General features: G+C 41.7%; 2 protein-coding genes across 3 annotated transcripts; both read left to right on the forward strand.

Annotated features, from left to right (window-relative positions):
• The first annotated feature begins 31 nt into the window (after window positions 1-31).
• LOC108877564 (transmembrane protein 184B) lies at window positions 32-14104 on the forward strand. 2 transcript variants are annotated; one of them, XM_018667641.2, is made up of 10 exons: window positions 32-530; window positions 3082-3315; window positions 6004-6169; window positions 8694-8784; window positions 8885-8960; window positions 9555-9646; window positions 9775-9944; window positions 10521-10715; window positions 11088-11114; window positions 11483-14104. In XM_018667641.2, the coding sequence occupies exons 2-10, from the start codon at window positions 3082-3084 to the stop codon at window positions 11710-11712; spliced, it is 1281 nt and encodes a 426-aa protein (XP_018523157.1). In that variant the 5' UTR covers window positions 32-530; the 3' UTR covers window positions 11713-14104. The 2 variants fall into 2 exon arrangements, with proteins under 2 accessions (XP_018523157.1, XP_018523158.1); XM_018667642.2 differs by lacking the exon at window positions 11088-11114 and having other exon boundaries at window positions 34-530.
• Window positions 14105-14583: 479 nt separating this feature from the next.
• LOC108877563 (probable ATP-dependent RNA helicase DDX17) lies at window positions 14584-22750 on the forward strand. The gene is made up of 13 exons (XM_018667639.2): window positions 14584-14984; window positions 15158-15317; window positions 15439-15535; window positions 15678-15811; window positions 15924-15989; window positions 16126-16267; window positions 16349-16509; window positions 16622-16794; window positions 17051-17161; window positions 17528-17589; window positions 17693-17752; window positions 20850-21086; window positions 21309-22750. The coding sequence occupies exons 1-13, from the start codon at window positions 14935-14937 to the stop codon at window positions 21800-21802; spliced, it is 1947 nt and encodes a 648-aa protein (XP_018523155.1). The 5' UTR covers window positions 14584-14934; the 3' UTR covers window positions 21803-22750.
• The last annotated feature ends 63 nt before the right edge of the window (window positions 22751-22813 follow it).

Genomic DNA, 22813 nt, shown 5'->3' on the forward strand with positions numbered 1-22813 from the left:
AGAATTAAAACATCGTGACTACGCATGCGCCAGGAGCGGAGTATTTGCTGGCAGCAGCTGCTGCTGTTGGTACAGTGAACTGCTGGTGGTGGTGATGTGGATGAAGTAACGGTGTTTAGTTCACTAGCACTGGGTGGGAAATGGCAAGATATTACTCGTTATTTTTAATAGACATTTCAACATTGTAATTGGTTGCATCGCTTCTTAAAATCGTGTTCAGTTTCTTTGCTTTGACTTTACGGGGAGAAACCACAGGCTAGCTAGCGCCAGGCTAAGAAAGCTAGCTAACGTTAGCTAGCAGCGCTCGGCGTAGTTAACGCTCAGCTGCCGACACTTTGCAGCTTCATAAAAAGAAGCAAGTTTCCGCGATTCAACGATGCAGTGACTATATAAGTGGCTGACTGTTGTCTGAAGGTTAGCGCTTTGCCAAGTAACTTTTTGAGCTCCCAAAGGTTTGCAGTCGACTTGAGATGATGAGCTAAATTGATGCTTGGATTCAAACCAGCGCAGATCAAACAACTGCAGAGGAGGTAAGTAAAGCAGCAGGATGGAGCGCTGAACAACAGCTACCATTTTTTTGCACTTTGTGTTTTTCTGAACTCGTTATCGGTCTCAACACACAATCAAAACAGCTAAAGTAAAAATTTGCCCCTGCTGAATTTTCATTGTATATGATGTCACCCTTTCTTTAAAATGCAGCACGGCTTTGTGCGTACACTATTGTAGGGGGTGAAAGCTGGGAAACCTGCTCAGTGGGATTTTTTTATAGCTTCACTTAGCACAATGAAAATGAGTTGCGGTCACTGCTAAGTAGCCCAGCTGACTTCACTGCCTCTGATTGAACAAAACCTCAATGGCCTGATGCTTTACACTAGGTTTCGGGCAGCTCTCCTAGCCCGAGGACTTATGATGGTCTGTCACAAAGACTGCTGATTCGATTGAGGTCAAAGTACAATACATGTTTTGAAACCTACCCACGGGTGCAGTCAGCAGGATTGATGAGTTGCCTCTCTCTCTCGTCTATGGCCCACTGGGAAGTACCGAGTTCTAGTGATGATCACAAGCACCATCTTACGTGGTTTTTAAGCACAGACCTCACCCTAATATTTTTTCTCAGATAGTCCGTAGATCATTTTATTTATTTATTATGTGTAAAATGACAGCTAACCTTAACCTGTCCTTACTGATTTATATGCATTCATTCATGGTTGGACAATAAATAAGTAGAATCCATTTTCCAAGCACTAGTCCTATTCATCAGGCTTAGCAATATGGCAAAAAGGTGCCGTGTTAAATGCTAAGATCTTCCCCCAGTATCAGTATATTACATTTGTTTTGACACAGAAATTCAGCTGTTAAATAACATACTTGATGTTAATTAGATTATGACATCATGGTAAGTCAAATTGTAAATGTCTGCTATATTAAATCATTCACAAGATGTTTGAAAAAGTGATTGCTTTGGTAGTAAATAAGTGAAAGGGGAAAAAAGACTGAAATATTACACATCCCTTAATTACACAAATTTCAAAAGTTCAGCCTGATGAGAAACAGTACATTCATACTCAAACTATGCCTTTCTAGTATTTCCTAAAAATACTGTCCTTAATTGATTCCCTTGTAGTCTCTTTGCCTGAATAGTTTGACATATTCTGTTGTGGGTGATGTGCTGATGTATTCTTCGCTACTGCATCGCCACAAGCTGATTGAGGCTTTGGCAAGCAGAGTGAGTCATCCATGATCACATCGAGTGCCAACCTGTATTTAGCTGGTGCACAGGCGGGTTTGAAAGTCATTGTGAAATTAGTTTTCACTATGAATGATTAGATTATCGCCTTCCTGGAATCCACACCAAGACACTGACATAGTGTGAGAGAGATGACAGTAGTCAGAGATCTGCAGTGCTTTCACGAGGGGAGGTGGCACATGGAGCATCTCTCTGGATGCTTTTGATGTTTCGAGCTCTGCTTTGGCCCATCTTGTTCTCATTTGTCCAAATCTGTGCTGCATGATTATGTATTGCTCACCACATGTCTTTTTATAAATCATTGTTAATATATTTTGAGGTATGCTGGTTGTCTGATGATTGTGATATCTTCTATCTACCCATTCCGCTGCAGTGCATGCATTAAGGTTGACACGGTACAAACCTAATAAAGAGTTGGCTCATTTATTTATTTATTTTTTGAAAATAGATGTTGATAAGAGTGAAGTACAGATATGATCCTTAAAGCCACCCAGAGTCTCTAACCTTTCCCATCTGTAGCTCTGGTCATATAATAGCCACCTTCTCATAAAACATAGATCTGTGGAGTCAAGAGTAGGAACTAAATGAGACAATTATCCATTTCAGAGAGTAAGCTTTTTGATGTGGTTACATTATAGGTTTACTCTGTTTCAAGAATCTACCTGATTGCAGCATGTACCTGTGGCTACAGGCCTCACTGGATTAAGCCTGTGCTTTGGTGCTGACTTGTGGAACAGTGTCTCTCTACTCTGAAGGAATATGTTTGCGTTTAGCGCCATTTGTAGCTATGCTACACTTCATCCAGCCCTCAGTGAAGCACAGAGAAAAAGATGAGGAGAAATTGGGTCAGCAGCCCTCAGCTCTTTGCCGTCACACTGATTCGCTGTGTTTGACTGATTCAGCCCCCCCCCCCCTCCATCCCCATGTGCTGGTGTGTGTGGTTTTTACACTCTTTATCATCCTCTCCTCACCCACCTACCTTATGCCTCCTCTTTTCACCCCCTCTGTTTTGATCTGGTTTCATCTGTCTATCCACACAATCTCTTTTGCTCTGTATATTCGTGCACTGCCCTAGTTTGCTCTGTATGTTTTCTGTTTTCTCATTCTAACATCAGCGGATGTTGGCTTGAGATTTAGGTCTTAGACTGTGCAGCCTGTTGTAATGCATTTTCACATTTTCATTCAAGCTTTAAAACCTGGAACATGAGGTTTTGCAGCTGATTGTTGTTGACCATAGCCTACTGCTTACTTAAAATGTCTAGACTGAAATAGTTTGTATTACATAAAGAGCACCTTTGTTGATGAAGCCTCCTCTATATTGTTTATTCATACAGATGAGTCAACTTTGGCGGCGAGACATACCCCTTTCCCAGAGGTTGGGAAATGACTCTCCAGTCGGCCTCGCCCCGGGGTCCCCAGCCACTGTGGCCCCACAAGGATCCAACTCGTCCATGGCACCCGAAGCCCCAGTGGTCACACCAGAAGAGCCCATTTTCCTCATGACCTCCACTGCCCAAACTATATCGGGGTTTTTTGTTTGGACAGCTCTTCTAATCACATGTCATCAGGTAAGATGATTCTGACATCTGGTGGATACAAATGGTCAGAGGGTTTAAACTGAACTTATAACTTCAAGGTTTTAGGTTCTCTCTCCACAATTATATGTCCAACAATAGATACATGCACTGGTGCACAGATGTACAAGTACAGGTTGGAAGGGAAAATATGATCCAAGAGATCAAGTTAGAATAATACACCCAAGATTTTTTGCTGGAGCCCTTTACATTGGGACACCTTGTTGTCAACACTGTGATCTCATTAGAAATGAATGAGGAGGTGTTTTATTTACACTGCGCCATTAGCAGTCTGAATGCAGGCTTAAGTATTGTTAAGCACGTTACTAAATCCCTATGTGCTTACTCATTATATGTCATGCTGGATAAGACTTGATACAAGCATAATACAAAATGAAATTGAGTGGTTGCATCTGTTTTCTAGCCATAGCCCCCACAGCCTTTAGGCAAAGGGGTTAAGCTAAGTTCTAGGACAAAACCTAAGTTGTGCTCATGATCTTTCAAGTCTACCTACTGTTCCTCTGTACTGAAGGCGGGTTCTCTGAGCACAAATGACTCCTTTTTCAGCAAAAGCAAAAAAAAGAAGAAAAACAGTAGACTTATTCACACACAGGGGCATTTTTCCACAAGCCCATGTAAATCTAAGACTCTTTATTTGCACATGCTCACACCAAACACGCATGCACAGATTTCTGCAGGCAGAGTTTCAGCAATTTTCTGCTTGTTGCACATTTACCAGCACATACAAATGGATGTTTGTTGCATGCACTTTTAGTGTTTGTGTGAATGCTATAAAACAAAAGCGCTGTTTTTTATTGACCCATCTATTCTGAGTGACAAAAGCTGGATTGATAATGCTGTTTTTTAGGTAGGTTTTACCTCATTTTGATTGCTGAGATTTGAGAGATGATAGGAAATAATTGGAGAGAGAGAAAGGGTTTGGGTTTAATGTGAAAAAAATGTCCCCAGCAGAATGTGAACTGGGGGTGTTGCAGTTCATGGGTGGGCACTTAAACCCCAAGGCCACCAGGGAGCCCCCATGTGCTGAGTTTGATTGACTGCAGTTGTTTTTATTTTTCCAGAAACACACCCAGCATAGGGAAAAAAAACGTAGGTAGTTTAGCTTTGAAGTGGAAGTATGGAAAGACCTCAGTAAGCACTTCCATAGCTACTGCGTGTCTGCATAGTAAGACTTTTTATGTTTTAGCCTCTTTTGTAATATTAACAATGGTGAGTCAGTTTATCAGCCCTCATGTTACAGTGGAGTATTGGAGGCTTAGAGTTAATGATTTGTCTTCCATTGTCTGCTGCTGCTCCTCACATACAGGGTTACAGACGAGCCTTCTGTCACTCTGGCAACAGGTACTCGTGGCTCAACGATGACATCATCAAAGACCAGGGAATGGGTGTGAGAGAGTGTGTGTGTGTGTGTGTGCGCAGAGGAGGGAGGAAAGTCACCTAGCAACAAGCCCTGTGAGCAAAGTGCACCATCTCGCCTGGTGTGCTGTCACCCAATGTATTTTATCCAAGGTGTGTGTCTGTTTACAGGCCAGGAAAGGTGATAGGTGGGGCATTGTGTAAGTGGAAAGGAGCTGGATGGTGCAGACAGAGGTGCTGCTGACAAAGGCCCACCCTGTTCTTCCTGCCTGTCTGCTGCTCTGAATAGGAGTGATAAAAGCCCAGTATCAGTTACCTGAAACAGCCCCAGTGTCAGCGCACGCACACAACACACTCCCTGCAGATACACAGTACTCCAATATCCGACTCAGGAAAATGTATACTGGCTGTAGTCTGACCTGCACAGACAGACAAGAGCCTGACAACACACACACGTTTCACGAGGCAGCAGTTAGTTTCAGCTAACCCATTTATCTACCACATTCTGAACAGAGAGAGGAGGCTGATACATATTCTCCTCATACAAGACCCAGTTCTTGGGACATATGTAAATACATACACAAACACAATTCTAAATATGTACTTTATGCTGCTGATAAAATAAATAGGTTACTTTTGACAGTTGATGAAAATCGCCAACCCCTTTTATGTGAGTTTGTCTAAGTGTAGATTTTCTCATGTGCATGTGTATATGCACATATGTCTGTGTGTCAGCATATCTTCTTATTTTTCTTTCCCTCCTTTGATTATTAATTTCACCTCCCAGCTTATGCAATATTTCTACCATGTGTAGCAAAGCCAGAGTTCAGTGAGTGAATATGATGCCATCAAGAAAAAATGTTCCAGCTGTTCCCTTACGAAAGGCTGATGTTGTAGACAAGTTAAAAGTTACACTTGTTGTGTGGATCCAAAAAATATAGTCTTACTCCTAAAGAAAATGCTTTATTTAGTCACCATGCACACATATGGACAAATATTTATTACCAACCACAACAGTGTGTGATGTCTGATGATGTCAGATGTCACATCTGCCACAGTTTCAGGCTCTGAAAGTGACTCATTTTTGCACCACATTTGTGACAGAATCATAAAAACATAACAGGAATGATACAAATTCTAGACAGAGTAGATATTTTCTATTTAGTAGCTAAAGCCATTCAAGTGCCATGTAATGTTTGCTGGTTAGATAATGGTGTCTTTCATCAGATAATTTTTCCTTTTCACTAATTTATTTTGACGGAGCCTGTTTTTTTCTCACCTCTTCTCTTTCTCTGTTCTTTTTAGATTTACATGCACCTACGTTACTACAGTTCTCCAAATGAACAGAGGCACATAGTCAGGATCCTCTTCATAGTCCCCATCTATGCCTTTGACTCTTGGCTCAGCCTTCTTTTCTTCACCAACGAGGAGTATTATGTGTACTTTGACACGGTCCGAGACTGCTATGAAGGTGAGTGGACAGAGGAACACAGCGGCACACTTGCGTTTTCTGCTGCAGGCTGGATCATATGATTCCATTTTTGGTATGCACACTGCAGGCCAATATTCACCACAGTGTGGTGAGAGTGAGTGTTTTCTGCTTCAGTGTGTGTCTTTTGATTCCCAGTAGAAATAAGGGTGTGAGAATTTATGTGTTGTGATAGTCCAGTGGCAGATGGCCTTTGCAGTGTCTTCATTTACAAAGGTTGCCATCTTTGTTCTCATGTCTCCATGGCCTGTTGGGATTGCAGGGGAGCAGGAACCTGTTTCCTAGCAACTGTATGAAAACGAGCAAATCCTTGAGAAGAGTTTTAAAAGGCATCTCACTTGTGAGCAGATAAACCGCAACCTTGTTCCTCGTCACACCAGCCTATAAATACAAATACTGTCACAGGATTTTCTCTGCAGGGAGAGAATGCATGCAGAATTTGAAAATAAAACAAGCAATTACATAACATGCCATAATTATGTTAATGTGAATTTGCTTTTATTAATACATCATCACATGTGCTTTGTTAGGATAACTGCTTGAAATGATTAGTTGGTCAACAGCAAGGCAAAGATGCCAAGTGATTTTCTGTGAAAATGTGTTGTTTTTTTTGTCTGTTTACATCACACACAAGTGATTACCTGTGGGTTTTGAACTGATGGTCTTATAATCAGCTTGAAGACCTTGGATTGAAAACTTGTGATGGTCACTGTTTTCATACATCGTATAACCAAAAACAATAGATGTTCTCATCAAAAACTAATTTGACAGATTAATTGAATCTGTAATGAAAATAATAGTTAGTTGCACAACTGCACATTAACATCATTTTATAGGCTGCTATGAACAGTGGAATTAAACAGTTTGGTAAGGCTGCTATGTGTGCTGTTGTATGTAGAGGCAGACATACTGTATATTACTGCTGCTTTTCATATACATACAACTAGTATCATCTACTGCAGGTAAATTATATGCATACTGCATAATGAATAACTGGTAGAACCATGTATTAAAATAAAACCCACTGTTTATGATAGTACTGAGTCTGACAGGCAGTTAGCGTCATTTAAACAGAGTTGACATGGAGAGGTTTGTCTCCACAATCAAGGATCAAGATTAACAGTGAAGATGTTTGTTTGTTTACATGTTTCTGCTTATTGTTAAAACTGGATATTTTTCTTCTCAAAATGCATGCTCAAATTATCTTCATCTTTCATACTGCCAGTGCTTTTCAAGCTAAAAGCAGTGATAGTACATTTTAGGGTGAAAAACAATACCAGTCTGTAATCATGCAACATTAACAAAGCCAGCACTGTGCTGACTGTGTTCTGGCAGAGGTGAGCTACAATCACAGGCTTACTTTCAAACTCAGGCGGTAGGGAGCTGGTGTCTGTGGGTTACCCTCTAATTAGCCTGAGAAAACCTGGGGGGGGGAGATGAAAAAACACTCTGCTCTGGGACATCAGTTACAGGGATAGTGTGCAGTCCAGTCAGGTTTATTTAAATTACATCTCACTTCTCAGGAAAACAGCCAATAAATTATTGACCAGTTCACAGAATATGATGTAACTGTATGTTTATTTGGGTTACCTGTCTATATGTGTGAGAAGGATGGGTTTTAAAGTTGAGAATAGGTACGGCAGTGTCATTGCATTCATGAATTGACACCATCTTTGATAGATTTGTACAGTAGTGGTCTTAAAACACAGGTCTGCAGATTTTTACCCCAATGAAACACAAGTGACCTCACTGATTAGACAGGTTTGTTTCCAGGTGTTTTCTTGTCAGATTACTGCAAAAACAGCCGGTGTAGCTAACTGTATTGATCAGGCTGATTACATGTCAGATCTGACCAGTGCATAGAATAGAAATTGATTAAGGTCACACCTGCTGTAGCTTTGCATTTAGGCCCATGATGCTGAGGAAGAATAACACAAAACATCACGTTTGAAAATGAGTGGTAGTTATCCAACACGTGGCATGAGTGAAGATTACAGCCTTACTGTAAATGTGTAAAAGTAGTTCACTTGTGTGAACTATATGACAGTATTGTGTGGCAGGGTGACATGACCATGAGCTTTCACCAGTGTTTGCCTTCCTCAGTTATGTTTCCACAGGCGTCCTGTGATCACACTGCTCCTCTTCTGCTCTCAGCACTAGAGAACCATGCCTTATAATTACGTTTAGGCTTATACCTCACTCACAGCCATTACCCAGTCATTTCCAAGAATGCTGATAGGATTGGGATGATTCATCTTTCTGCCTTGAGATGGCAATCTCAGCAGTTCTGAAACTGAATCAGCCAAACATAACTGTAATTATGACAGTTATACAAGAGTTAACACCATATAACTAAATGACTGCTGCCACAGGTATCATGCATCAGTTTGCTATTGAAAATATCCAGTGTTTTGTGGCTGTTTAATAGGATCTGGGAGAGATTTTACAGATTAAGTGGTCATCTTGAAAAACCAGTAACATTTTTTTTCTTTGTGTGATACTGCAGCCTTTGTCATCTACAACTTCCTAAGCCTGTGTTATGAGTATCTGGGCGGAGAGAGTGCTATCATGGCCGAGATCAGAGGGAAACCTATTGAGTAAGTCCATATCATTCTGTTTTTCTTTTCTGGTATGAACAATTGCTTTAGTAGTTTAATGTAAAATAGCCCACTCACTTTTCCAACTCACTCACCGTAGGTCGAGCTGTATGTATGGGACCTGTTGTCTGTGGGGAAAGACCTACTCCATTGGTTTCCTCAGGTTTTGCAAACAGGTAACAAACACCCTCTCGGCTCACATAATGTACTTTGTGTAATGTCACTCAGAAAGTGGTATAACTTTGTTTTAATGTTGCACTTAACAGAAAAACTATCTACTGTAATATCCATACCAATGTTACAGCATGTTTTATCATCTTTACTACAAATACAAGATACTGTTGATCACTTTGCTGTTAACCATTCACACTTATTCATTTACAGATAGTATGGTATTCTACTTGCAGAAAATGGAAGCTTGTTTGAACTATTGTAGATATGTCACCAGTGACTGTCATGATATGCTTAACACAACATAAAGATGCAAAATGTGTACACTCTCATTAGTATCTACTGTAAATGGTGGTATTCTCTGGGTCACTGATTTATTGTTACTATCATTAATATCATTTATTATTTCCTTACATGTGCTTGTCATTGAAAATTTGAATTTGTCAGAGGTTTTAATAAATACTGTAGCGCTTAAGAGTGAAACAAAGTTTTTAGCATAGCTGCCTTTTGTTGACTCTGTTTTTCCTGATGTATTCATTCTCTTTTTTGCTGCCATAGTTACTTCCCTGCCTCTCAGTCTCTCACTCTTGCTTCTTTAGGCAACTCTCCAGTTCTGTGTGGTGAAACCTCTGATGGCAGTGATCACTGTTATTCTTCAGGCCTTTGGGAAATACAGAGATGGAGACTTCAAGTATGTATTCACAGCAACTTACCTACAGTGAATTCATATCTGTAATGAGTGATCATTATCAAAAGACATAAATTTACGTCTCTTGTTATCTCTGCTGTGCAATTCACTAAAATCCCTCTCTCCTCCAGTGTGGCGAGTGGCTACCTGTATGTGACCATCATCTATAACATCTCCGTCAGTCTGTCGCTCTACGCTCTCTTCCTCTTCTACTTCGCCACACGTGAATTGCTTGTCCCATACAGCCCCGTGCTCAAGTTCTTCATGGTCAAGTCAGTCATCTTTCTCTCCTTCTGGCAGGGTAAGAGAGCTGCACTCTGAATGCGTTAACACACATACACACACACCACAGTACCCATTTATTCTGATATTTACAGTATTTTGTTTCGAAGCTTGTAGGCATGTTTTCATGAAAAATAGTGGGTACATTTTAATAGTATTCCCAAAGGAATGATGGCAAATGAAAATGTTCCAGTCTTGTAATGCAAAATATTCTAGTGGGCGCGACCAGATTACAGAGTGTAATTAAAAGACAGCTTTGCTTCCTTTATGAATTCATTTGTTTCCTCTGGGTGATGTTTCTGCTGCTGCCATTTCTGTTTTTTATTTGTTGGATTTTGTGTGTGAAGTGTGAATGTTGCTTCCGTCTGCTAGAAATAAAACTAGCAGACGGTGGAAGCAGGTCCTGTAACCTCATCACCTACTGAATTTTAGTTCACATCAGCTTCCTTTTGTGGACCGTGTGTATTGATATGCCAGCCTTTTCACTTTTTCTGGCAGGTGTTGAAATTTGTGAATCTCCGGTGGCTAAAATTTACTTTGTAATTTCTCTGTGTATGGTTCTGATTTTCTCACTTTGTCTCTCCACCTGATTCAGGGATGCTGCTGGCCATCCTGGAGAAGTGCGGAGCCATCCCTCAGATCAGCTCTGCTGACTTCTCAGTGGGCGAGGGAACAGTTGCTGCTGGTTACCAAAACTTCATCATCTGCATTGAGATGTTCTTTGCTGCTGTTGCTTTGCGCCATGCATTCACATACAAAGTCTACATGGATAAAAGACTGGACTCATATGGTAAAGGAAGTACATGTTTCTGTGTGTGAGTTGTAATTCATCTAGGTTTGAGATTGGAAGAGTAAAACTAAATGTGTGGATAATGGCAACAGTTTGCCTGTTTGTGTGTTTAACATTTTATATTTAATATTTAACCTAGATGTGCAGTCCACGCAGGGCTTGTGATACGGTCTGATTTTTTCAGTCTATGAGAACTAACCTCGCTCTTTGTGTCCCACCCTTTGTACCCTGCTGTAACACTCAAAATATTTTAAGGTCTTCCTCTTTTCTTCTGCTCTGTTTTTCTGTTCCTTCATTTTCATCTTGACTTTCTCATGTTCCTTGTCTCCCTCTTCTCCTTTTTCTCTCTTCTTCACTGTGCTGCACTGAAAGGCTCATTTCCTATCTATGGACAGTACGGTAGGTCTAACGTTAGCTCTCTTTTGTCTGTTTCTGCCCCTGTTCTGTATGCCACAGCTCTTTTTGTTTGCCTTTTTGTGTTTTCATTGTGGTTAAATGTCCATTATTTTAAATATGCATCCATCTTGGCCTCCATAGCTTACTACCCAATGTTGCTCTATTATATTGTCCACAGGGAACAGATTTATTTTTTCCATGCTGTTGATTAAATTTTGTAAAAGTACATTTTTTTGCCACCACTTCAGAGATTTATTTGGCAAGTTCATTCAACAGATGGATACATAGTTTCTGTCATTTCATCCCTCCCCCATCTCCCACCCTTCTCTGTTTCTCTTCATGAATATTTCATCTTCCCTCCCCACCTCCAGGTCGCTGTGCCCCCATGAAGAGCATCTCCAGCAGCCTGAAAGAGACCATGAATCCAGGGGACATGGTCCAGGATGCCATCCATAATTTCTCCCCGGCTTATCAGCAGTACACCCAGCAGTCCACGCTGGAGCGAAGTGGGGGACCACCCCTCTCACGCAGCCACAGTAACCTCAGCACCCGCGGGGACAACGAAAAGACCCTCCTGCTCAGCTCAGATGACGAGTTCTGAGACTCAGACACACACTCAGAAGGTCACTTTACTCCCGCAGCCTATATTGAATTTTTAGCAGCTGTTTGAGACAAATCTGATCTTTTGTTTCAACCTGAACATAGAAGATCAGATTCTGTTTTTGGGGGTTTTCTTTTTCACATTTAGATGGCAGTGAAAGATCAGATTCATGTCAGACTTATGAAATTGTGGTTAGCAAACTGCAGGAGGGGGGAGTTTTACAAGGAAATAAGAAGAGGAAGACGACATAAAGACGACAGACATGTTGTTAGAAGTGGGGGGGGCATTTGTGTTGATGTCATAGAGGCCATTACTGTCAGAAATACAATATCTACATTTATTTGTTGAATATGGATCAGTACAAATAACTGTGCCTGCATACATACAGCATCCTTATGCTGCACTTTAGACACCACAGGAAAAAAAACATGTCAGAAAAAAGTTGTATGAGGAAAGGAAATAAGTGCCATCTTCATCAGAAACACACAACCTCCATTCTTTAGTTTTTATGTTCATTTTTAACGCATACTCCTCCTCACCCCTCTGCCAACTCTGCCTCTTAATGAAACATTGCCAAATAGAGGGAGCAGTGCAGTGTGCTTCAGTTAATGAGACACACTCTCTTAAGATTTAGAGCTGATTTATAGTCTAGAAAACTAAGGGGCCTTTGACTTGCAGGGCTTCACTTTAATATATAAGAATTTAATCACAAATCATTTCTTTATTTAAATGTTGTATGACCTTGGAGGTTTAACTCATGTAAAGACTTGTGTGTTGGAAATTGTTATTCCAGAAAAGTTCTAAATATTCTGTGTATGTTTTTATTTTGTTGTGGGTTCATATGAACAAGTGAATCAAAAGTGTATTAGCGTGGCTGTCGGCCCGACTCGAGCTCCTTGCACAATGTTATTGTTTGTGGAGCAGCGAGAGAACAGCTGTAGGAGAGATTTTAGTGTGGGCAGAGGGACTGACGGAAGGACAACACCCACACAGATTACAGATTACTGAAGAAGCAGCACTGCCCTGCAGAGCTGGCCCAGCTGTGATGTGCTGTAGATTGTATTCCCATAATTAAGGGCATTACAGGCAGCACAGATCAGGCCTGCCTCTGCTGGTGCTGTTTGTAATGACATCACTGCTATAGTAGTCATGAGTGAGTCAGGACATAGGTCACCAGAGACAGATAAGTGACATGTAGGGACATGTCAGTGCAAATAAGGCTTTAAACCTGACTGTACTTACATCCTGAATAGGAATATATGGGCATTAAAATTTGGTATGAAAGACGAGTGTTTTGGTGCAGTTAGAAAATATATATGTTAAAGGAACTCACTACAGCAGAAAACATAGATGGATGGTGGAAGAATAGGGAGTGGAAAAGCCTCAAATGAGGCAAAACTTTTGGGCCCACCTGCCATCTTATTGTTCCTCTTGTTCCTCTGTATTTGAGTTTGTTATTAATGCTGTCATCGGCTGCTGTTTAATATGTGTTTTAGCAGCAGCTGGTATAGAAGTTGCCTGTGGTCGTGATCATTAATATTTGTTGGCGGAGCACAGCAGTGTAAAGAGTAGACCCTTTGCACAGGTAACATAAGGCCCAGCGCTGACTCTAAATGTGCGTTTTTCATTCATGTTGGGAGTAGAAGATATTACAGATTGACTCAAGTCTATTGACTGCAGGTAAACATACAGTACAGTTCTTGTGAGTAATGAATGTAGTCAAGATTAAAATTAACAGGCAAATGTATGTGCATCCTCAACAGTGTAAATTCCATTAGAATGAAACTAGCATCCACTACCAGCGGATACAAAAGTTGGTTTCTGGCTGTGACTGCTAACCCATGTCTCCTCCAATCACTTCCTACACTCAGTAATTAACGCATCGCTTTTGTATCCATCTTTCTACTGAGCCTGCAGTGATTCAGTTAAAGGCAAAGGTTGAGTGAATTTATTCTATTAATTTAACATTAACTTAGTGGTATTGAAAGAGTGAAATTCACTGCCTTATACTTTGCCCCTGGGTAACAGCATATCAAACTCAAGCTTCAAAACACTATCAAATGATAGTTTTGATACTATGTGATTTAAAAGCTGGATATTATTCATAAAGATGAATATATTAAACCAGGAAATATACCAGAAAGGAAAGAATGTTGTAAATAGATTTAAAACTAAGCACTGCGAAACATTCATGATGATGACTGTACTGGCATTGCTTGGTATAGTGCTTTGTTTTAATATTTTTGTGTTTTAATATTTTAATTTTCATATATTCTCCTATTTTATTTCTGTTGTATACTTTTTAATTTGTATATTGGTAATATCTCATGTTTTGATGCTATACTGGTTTCTGTTGGTGTTGAAAAGGAAATAAAGACAAATGGAAATGAGACATTTCTGCCAAGTTTTTTGTTAAATGGCTTTCACTACTTATGTAAACACCATCGCCACAACATTTTGTAATATTTAGTGACATTAGAATATTATTCTGTTTTTTATGAAATACACTTTAGAAATAGGTCAGAGTGACCAGGAAAAACAGGCACCCCCGTAGTCAGCAGTAGTAGAAAGTAAGTGCATTTACTCAAGTACTTAAAAATGGCCTCAACATTGATAGTGATTAAGACGAGACATTTTTAACTTATTAGTAGATATTGCAAAAGTGGCAACCAGTAAATATAGTGTGGAATATCTTTGTTAGAATTTGTGTAAAGCTGTATTTTTCTACAAAGTGGTAGATGTTTAAAAAATAATGATGATAGCATACATTACAGTCCAAATAAAAAGAAGGGACTGAGACCATGAAAATATCAGTCATACTTTGGGGGCGGAGCTTCCCCCGAAGCCAGCCAATCACAATAGCTTCCGGTCGCCGGCTGAGCGCTAGGCTAACAACAACATAGTGATGCTCTCTGCAGCGCCTTGTTTCTGTGTTAGTTGAGCTGAAGTTTAAATTCATTACACCAAAACATGTCTCAGTGCGATATTTGATGTTTTAAACAAGTCTGCTAGAAAACAACAATTTCTTCATTCGCTCCGTTTTTCAAGTTAACGTCGGTATTTGGCTGAAACAGAGGGCGCGTCGGATATAGTTAGCTTACTTATCCAAGCAAGGCCCGAAAAAGCGAAAACCGGGTAACTTCTTGGAGAAAAAAAGGTCCACTGATCTAACAGTGACATTAAACAGGTGCCCTATCGCTTGGTAGAGCTTGTGTCCTCAAAATGAGAGGTTCGTATGGAGACAGAGACCGAGACCGTGGCCGTGACAGAGGGTAAGCCAACACAGTCAATTAGCATGCGAGCTAATGTTAGCGCAAACTGGATGTTTTCAGTATGTAATGTTTTAATGCGTTTGTTGCGATTAACAGTAATAATATGAATAATATAACCCAGGAAGGTGCCGTAAAGCTAGTTAAATAAGGTGTGTCCCGTTACTATTTTGCAGCAGCCCTCGTTTCGGGTCCAGCAGAGGTGGCCCACCACAGGGTAAAAAGTTTGGGAACCCCGGGGACCGCTTACGAAAGAAAAGATGGGACCTGGATGAGCTGCCTAAATTTGAGAAGAACTTCTATAGCGAACACCCTGAAGTGCAGCGAATGAGCCAGGTATTCATGTAGCATAACAGCCTGATCCTCTTATGCTAGATAATGCAAATCTTTTCACCTCTGTAACACTGCTCTGATTTGTCGAGGTTTCACACACTGGTTTGTTGTCTTGTACTTCCAGTATGATATTGAGGAGTATCGCAGGAAGAAGGAAATCACAGTTCGAGGTTCAGGCTGCCCCAAGCCTGTCACCAACTTCCATCAGGCACAGTTTCCCCGTAAGCATACACATACATACATGGATAGCTGAAGATGCTACAGTGCAGTTGTCAAATATACTGCCACAACAGCAACTACACAAAATACTATGGCGGCTCACAGGAATGACCAGAGGATGTGTTTTCTTGCCTCTCCATCTAGAATATGTAATGGACGTACTGATGCAGCAGAACTTCAAGGAGCCGACAGCTATCCAGGCACAAGGTTTCCCCCTGGCCCTCAGTGGGAGAGACATGGTGGGCATAGCTCAGACTGGCTCTGGCAAGACTTTATCGGTGAGATGCATACTTTTCCTCTACTCTGGTACTTGCAAAAATATATACATAATATAGTGGTGAATTGCATAGAAGCAACATCTACTGATAGCTCTCTTTTTTTTTTCTTCAGTATCTCCTTCCTGCAATTGTGCACATCAATCATCAGCCCTACTTGGAGCGTGGAGATGGACCCATTGTGCGTGAAGGGATACAATGAGTATTCTGCTTTGAGATATCAGACTTTACATTAATGATATTAAAAGTGATACAACATTTAAGTGTCTAATATTATAAACAGTGGATTGTTATGGCATTATACGTGTGCACTGTAGTGCTTGGTTCTGGCCCCAACAAGAGAACTGGCGCAGCAGGTCCAGCAGGTGGCATACGACTACGGAAAGTCATCCCGCATCAAAAGCACTTGTGTGTATGGGGGTGCTCCCAAAGGACCACAAATCCGAGACCTGGAGAGAGGTGAGGGGTGTTTACTGTTTCGGTTAACATTCTGACGCTGTTTAGTATCACATAACTAATTATTCAGTTTATCTCCCCCAGGTGTTGAGATCTGCATTGCCACACCCGGTCGTTTGATTGACTTCCTTGAGGCTGGAAAGACCAATCTGCGGCGCTGCACATACCTAGTTCTAGATGAAGCTGACCGCATGCTGGACATGGGTTTTGAACCACAGATTCGCAAAATTGTGGACCAGATTAGGGTAAAGCTAATATGGGGATCTAGAAATTCCTGCTTTGATAGTTTGCATTATGGTTTAATATGTTTTAGTGTCTGTCATTACTTATTGTTTATTTAATGTGCTCTTTGCCCAGCCTGACAGACAGACTCTGATGTGGAGCGCTACCTGGCCTAAAGAGGTTCGCCAGCTGGCAGAAGACTTCCTGAAGGACTATGTCCAAATCAATGTTGGAGCATTGGAACTCAGCGCCAACCACAACATCCTTCAGATAGTTGATGTCTGTATGGAAAGTGAGAAGGATCACAAGTAAGAGGCTGGTCACATAGCAGATCATTGTTTTCCTGCCTTGGTTAACTACATTTTGACTGGCTTGTGTAGTTTAGGGCCGTTAATTTATTTTCCTTCTTCTTGATCTGTTCATTATAAATCTTTCCAGCTCATCTGTATCCTTAATTTAGTGATTGTAGCCCATATTTTTGAAGTGATAAGTGAGGCAGACATCTACATGTATAACTTGTAATTACTATGTACACACTATTTACTTGATGTCTTCTTTGCTCAGGTTGATCCAGTTGATGGAGGAGATTATGGCTGAGAAAGAGAACAAGACCATCATCTTTGTGGAGACCAAGAAACGATGTGACGACCTCACACGCAGAATGAGACGTGATGGGTGAGTACATGTAGCTGGTGTGAGTAAACTGAATATGCTCAAAGTAGATCAGATGTTAACTGGTTAAAACAATATGGTCGTATCTACTGGTTGCTGATTCTTAGCTGGACCACAACAGTCAGCCAGCCCTAGGTGACTGTGACTGACTGAGTCACACCACTGGTCTTTCAAAATGTAGTCATGAACAGTTTCTGTAATGTTATCAGGGGGGCGACGTTTAGCGACTTTATGAGCAGGCTTTACCTTCTTTCCAGTGAAAGTTGTTGTTCCCTGCGATTACACCACAGTTCTCGACTATGTTCTCAATTTCACACACTGACCATACAGCAGCCATTTACAAGGTTTGACCTAGTCTTGTTTTTCTAGGTGGCCAGCGATGTGTATTCATGGTGACAAGAGTCAGCCAGAGAGAGACTGGGTGTTGTCAGGTACAACAAACACACTGACAGTTGAATGAGAGTAACTTACAGTATCTTTCCTTTAATGTTTTCTCTTTGCTCTCGATCATCTAGTCTTTGTCTCATGTTGCAGAGTTCCGTAGCGGCAAAGCTCCCATCCTCATCGCTACTGACGTGGCCTCACGTGGTTTGGGTATGTCCTGTGTGCTCAAGTGCAAAGCAGATCATTTTCTCAGTTTAACCACACACTCATAGGGTACACATACAGGATTTTTTACCAATTAATATGTAGAATAATATTAACAGTGACCGGTATAATAATCAGGCTTTTCACTGCATGTTTATCTACAGTGTAGTTACAAAAAGTCAAAGTCAAACACAAACACATACAGATTTACTTTTCTTTCAAATAATATATGATGCTTCTCAGATAAAGGGCATATCTAAGAAGTATATCATATTTGAAGCAGGATTTCCTGATTTAAGCCACTTTGCTCTATTGAATAACACTGAGAAACACTGAACATAGGAATGATGTTGAATGAAGTGTGAAGATGTAAGGGGTGAGTCTAGTGAAGTAGCCCCTTACAGGATGGCAATCGACCTTTAACCTAATTCTATGTTCATTTGTTTTCTTTTCATTTTGTTTTTGTTTGTTTTTTTGTTTCCAAGTCTCTCTTCCGGCAACTAGAAGCACACAGGCCCTTGGGAGCCTGCAGCCGGACCTAGGCATGACAAATCGAAAGCTGACTTGGGGAGAGAGACGGCCTGATTAATCAGTCCCAGACACAGCCATCTCTGCTGAAAACCTAGAACAGAGCCCACAAACAAAACTCTCCCCCCTTCCAGGACACTCGCTCCCTGGGCGACAGGGGAGGGGGGGCGTCAAGCGCGGGATGCTGCTGGGCTTCCAAATTTGATCCTAGGGTCGGGGGGCGGCTGTCAGGTGAGAGGGCGAAGAGGGGGTTGTGGAGGAGGGTGGGCTCACCCTTGGCCATGCCATCATCACAGTGACACACCACACCATTTCCTGATTAGATTAACTCAGATTCACCCAGTGACTTTTTTCAATATCTGTATTTATTCTGATGGGATATGGATTAAGAAAACTTTGCTTCACAGTCCATGAGGAGATACAGTTCCATTCCCAATACCAAACTTTGGACAACAAAATTTTTAATCCTAAATTAGTCCTGCAGATATTACACCTAAGTAGATGACTTAAGTTTGTGAAGCTGAGATACAGTGGTGTGTTACCAGAAGACAGAGAAACAGACAACTGCCAGGAAGTGAGGGTGGAAAGCAGCCAAAGCCGGGCATGGACGGCTATGCTGGAGGCTCCCCTCTGAACTGCCCCCTGATGCCAGCCCCTGACACCCCCCACCACTGGCTGTGCCGGCCGGCCTCTCCCTCTGCGGACGTCATGTCTGGTCCTGGCTGGCAGGAGTCCTGGCCTGGAGGAGCCACCTCTCTATAATCGATTTCCTTCTCTCTTTCACTCCTGTTCCTTTCTGTCCTTTCTTTCACTCTCTCTGTTTCTCTGCCTCACACATCATTTCTTTCTTTTCCCTGATGTCATTTTCTATCCTGGTCATCACCCCTCTCCCTCTTTTACTCAATGTTTTCTTCTTTCTCTCATTCATCTCTTCCTCTTTCCACCAGCCTTCCCCTCCCACCTCCCATCTCGTACTCACTAGTTATCTTCTTGTTGTTTTCTTTAGACCATTTCTGACCCCTGTCCTTTTTATCCCTTTGCCCCCCTATCCCCAAATCCACTGTGTGTCCTCCTTTCAATTTTTCTTTTTATACATCATACCAGACCACCAGTTAGGTCTGTAAATAACTCACCAGCTCTTGATGACTTGCTAAACCTCCCCCGTAAGGACTAGTAGAAGCTGTCAGAACTCAAATTCCCTAGCAGAGCCCACTCTCAAATCCATCTGACAGAAAACTTCCACACGTCTTCTCCTTAGTGTCTGTTTCTTGTTACTAAACTTGAAAAGCTGGGCTCTATGATATCACTGCCTTTGGAAGTGACCTGGGAGGCATTTGGATCAAGGCGAACCAAACAAAGACTGTAAAAACCTATAAGAAAGTCTGCCACTCCACCGCCCCACATCTTGACTATGACTTGTCACTGCCACCCACTAATGTTAGAAATGGCAGAGTCAAGTCTCCAAAAAGGATTTAAGATTCCTGAGGTTTGAAACAATCAGAAAAGGCCTCTGCACCCATCACTTTGTACTATCAGCGGCATAACCCAGCAGTACTGGCTCTAGCCCATTAAAAGGCTGGGGGGGGGCACGAAGAGGCACAAATAAGACTAGAGTAGAACAGCATCCCAGCATGGTCCAGCTGGGACCTCTGACCCAGACAGTTTCCAGCTTTGGGAGTGTTGAGGAGTGGTGAGGTGGGAGAAGGACGCCTTTTGTCCTGTGCGCTCTCCTCCTACCCCTGCAGACCTCCCAGGACTGGTGATGGGGGGCGGGGGGCAGAGGGGTAACTTTGTAAGTCATCACTAAATCTCTGATACAGGGTAAGTACTGTACCTCACCCCTCCTTCCCCATTTTCTCCTCTGCCAACCTTCATTGTTTATGCTTCCAAAACAAGACTTGTTTTTCTGCAATCAGCAGTGTTTTCTGAGCCCTTTGTCAACTGTAATGAGAAACAGACCTCTAACTTGTTTGGAGCAGATTTTTTTTTCCTAAAAGAAATTAACTTTCTCAGTTGATTCTTCTACTTAAACCATTAATCAGCGATCACTTTAGACTGCTGAATCTGTCTTTTACACGAGAATCACCTGTTGAGGTTTGTTTAGGGTCACTTGCTTCTCACAATTAGTTTCTCCCTTTTTAAATTTCACTTAATATTGTCTAAATTCTTCAGCAAACCACTGTAACTCTTTCATCTCTTACCTCAGTTGATCTGTAGCTTTGGCTGCACGTAACCTATTTGCATGTGCACATGTACTTAACTATTATATTAGATTATTGAGCCCTGTTTTGTAATTGGCGTGGTAAGTAAATTCATTTTCTAATTGTATATTTTACAAATAGTTGCCCACTTGACAGGTAAGTGATGCTTTCAGAGGATGATGGGTGTCTTGCAGGTATTGTCTGTCTGAATGTTCCCAGTTTCTAAAGCACAAAACTTAAAATTGATGAATGGGGTAAAAATTGATTGATTCACTTCTCAACCTGTGTTAGTTTTGTTCTGACTTCTGTTTTTATCTTTTCCATCCCTGTAACTGATCCCATCACACCACCTCTTCTCAACCCCAAATGTCAAGATGTGGAGGATGTCAAGTTTGTCATCAATTATGATTACCCCAACTCATCAGAGGACTACATCCATCGCATCGGCCGTACGGCCCGCAGCACCAACAAAGGCACCGCCTACACCTTCTTCACTCCGGGGAACCTCCGGCAGGCCCGCGAGCTGATCCGGGTGCTGGAGGAGGCCCGACAGGCCATCAATCCCAAACTGCTGCAGCTGGTTGACACTGGACGTGGAGGAGGCGGAGGAGGTGAGGGACGCGTCCTGCTGGATTAGATTACTGAGGAATCAGTTTTGACTCTGCAAAAGGATAATCTGATATTTGTCCTAATGTCTCTGATATGATGTTATTGTGAAAGATAAGAACTTAGAACTAGAGCTTTATCCCATAAACAAGCACTTGTTTATCTGAATGGGCCAATTAGCAGGAATTTCACCCTCCTTTTCTGTTTGTCCTCCCTCTCTTTTTCAGGTGGCCGCCCTCGTTTCCGTGGCGGCTCCAATTCCAACAATCCCAACCTCATGTACCAGGACGAGTGTGATCGGCGAATGCGTTCTGTGGGCGGCAGCGGCAGCTCCAAGGACAGCCGCAGCGGCAACTACAGTCGTGACAGCCGCGATAGCCGCAGTGGAAGCAGCCGGGATGGGGACCGCTCCTCCTCCTCTTCCTCCTCATACAGAGATCGCAGCAACAGAGACGGAGGGCGCAGCTATGGCTCCAGCTCCAATTCATACGACCAGTACCAGAATAACAACAGCAGCAGTGGCGGTGGCCAGTACAGCACCTCCAGGGGCACCTCTGGTTCGGGGAGCGGTGGAGTGGTGCAGGCCCCACCTCCGTCGTCAGTTCCCCAGCCTCTGATGGCACAGCAGTTCAACCCTCCACAGCCCATGATGGGCCTGATGGGGCACTCACCATTCCAGTTTGCTCCTCCACCACCGCCTCCTCCCTCAGGGAGAAAGTAATGTAATCTGACCACCACAGTCACACACAGCATTACACACACTACAGGCATTCACAGGGACAGTTTCAAAATCAGTCAGAAATGTCTTGATAGCACGGATTAGTCCTTGACATTTGTCTACTATAACATCAACATTCCAGTTATAAGCTTGTTTTGGTTCCCACATGGCAGTGCACTGTGTGTTAAAATTCCCTCTTCTGCATCAACACAGCTTTAAAACATTTGGACTGGTTCCTCGGTTGTTAATTATGTGGTCAACACTTTTTGGTTTTGACTTTTTCTTTAAAGTCAAATTGTTTAGTTTGACAGAAGCTTGTCTGTGTCACTTGAATACATTTGATTGTTGGGAAAAAAAAATCTTTTTGATACAAACATGCTGTTTTTGTATTGTGAGCCTCTTTATGTGAGCTGCTACAGAGGATTTATAGAGTATCTGATTTTCCCTTTAGGTGTATCAAAGGTAGGTGCTAAAGTTAATTCTTCTCTGTATATAAGCTTGTTTCTGTTTTAGGTTCAATATCTTTATTTCTGGGTTTGAAACATTGTAAGCTGCAAGATCAGTTTTAGTTACTGAAGAAAACACGGGGATTCTGATGTATCCTGAGTGAAAGGGTTCATTATTTTCCCCCTTATTTTGAACTTTTTCTTTGAACTTTATCTTGATGATTTCATGACACAGATATTATTTTAGGCCTGATAGAGGCAACTCTTCAGGGGCTTTGTGTAGCTGTGGCACTAGTTCAAGTCACATGCATGTAAATGAGCTTTTCTCTCACATTTTCTAAGTTTGTGTACTAACAAATATCCTACCTAACCTACCATAGGTTACCTTATTCACTTAATCACCAGTATGGTCAAGTCTGCAGTGATAATTGAGATTTTCCTAGCTAATAGTACGTCCCTTTTTACAGTTTGTTTTTCATGTTTAATAAAGCTCTTCAATCTATCATTATGTAGCATTGTGTAAATCCTTGACACTATGTAGTGGTGGAGGTGGATCATAGCTGTAGGT

This window comes from Lates calcarifer, linkage group LG11 (genome assembly GCF_001640805.2).
Source record: "Lates calcarifer isolate ASB-BC8 linkage group LG11, TLL_Latcal_v3, whole genome shotgun sequence".
Taxonomy (NCBI): domain Eukaryota; kingdom Metazoa; phylum Chordata; class Actinopteri; family Centropomidae; genus Lates; species Lates calcarifer.

Bases quoted from the DNA above. Each gene is read 5' to 3' on its own strand.
- LOC108877563 (XM_018667639.2), top strand. From the start codon at position 14,935: ATGAGAGGTTCGTATGGAGACAGAGACCGAGACCGTGGCCGTGACAGA. The intron at 15,990-16,125 runs GTGCGTGAAGGG...TGTGCACTGTAG, and splicing joins AGCGTGGAGATGGACCCATT to TGCTTGGTTCTGGCCCCAAC. The intron at 17,162-17,527 runs GTGAGTACATGT...TTGTTTTTCTAG, and splicing joins CGCAGAATGAGACGTGATGG to GTGGCCAGCGATGTGTATTC.
- LOC108877564 (XM_018667641.2), top strand. From the start codon at position 3,082: ATGAGTCAACTTTGGCGGCGAGACATACCCCTTTCCCAGAGGTTGGGA. The intron at 6,170-8,693 runs GTGAGTGGACAG...GTGATACTGCAG, and splicing joins GGTCCGAGACTGCTATGAAG to CCTTTGTCATCTACAACTTC. The intron at 11,115-11,482 runs GTAGGTCTAACG...CCCCACCTCCAG, and splicing joins TCCTATCTATGGACAGTACG to GTCGCTGTGCCCCCATGAAG.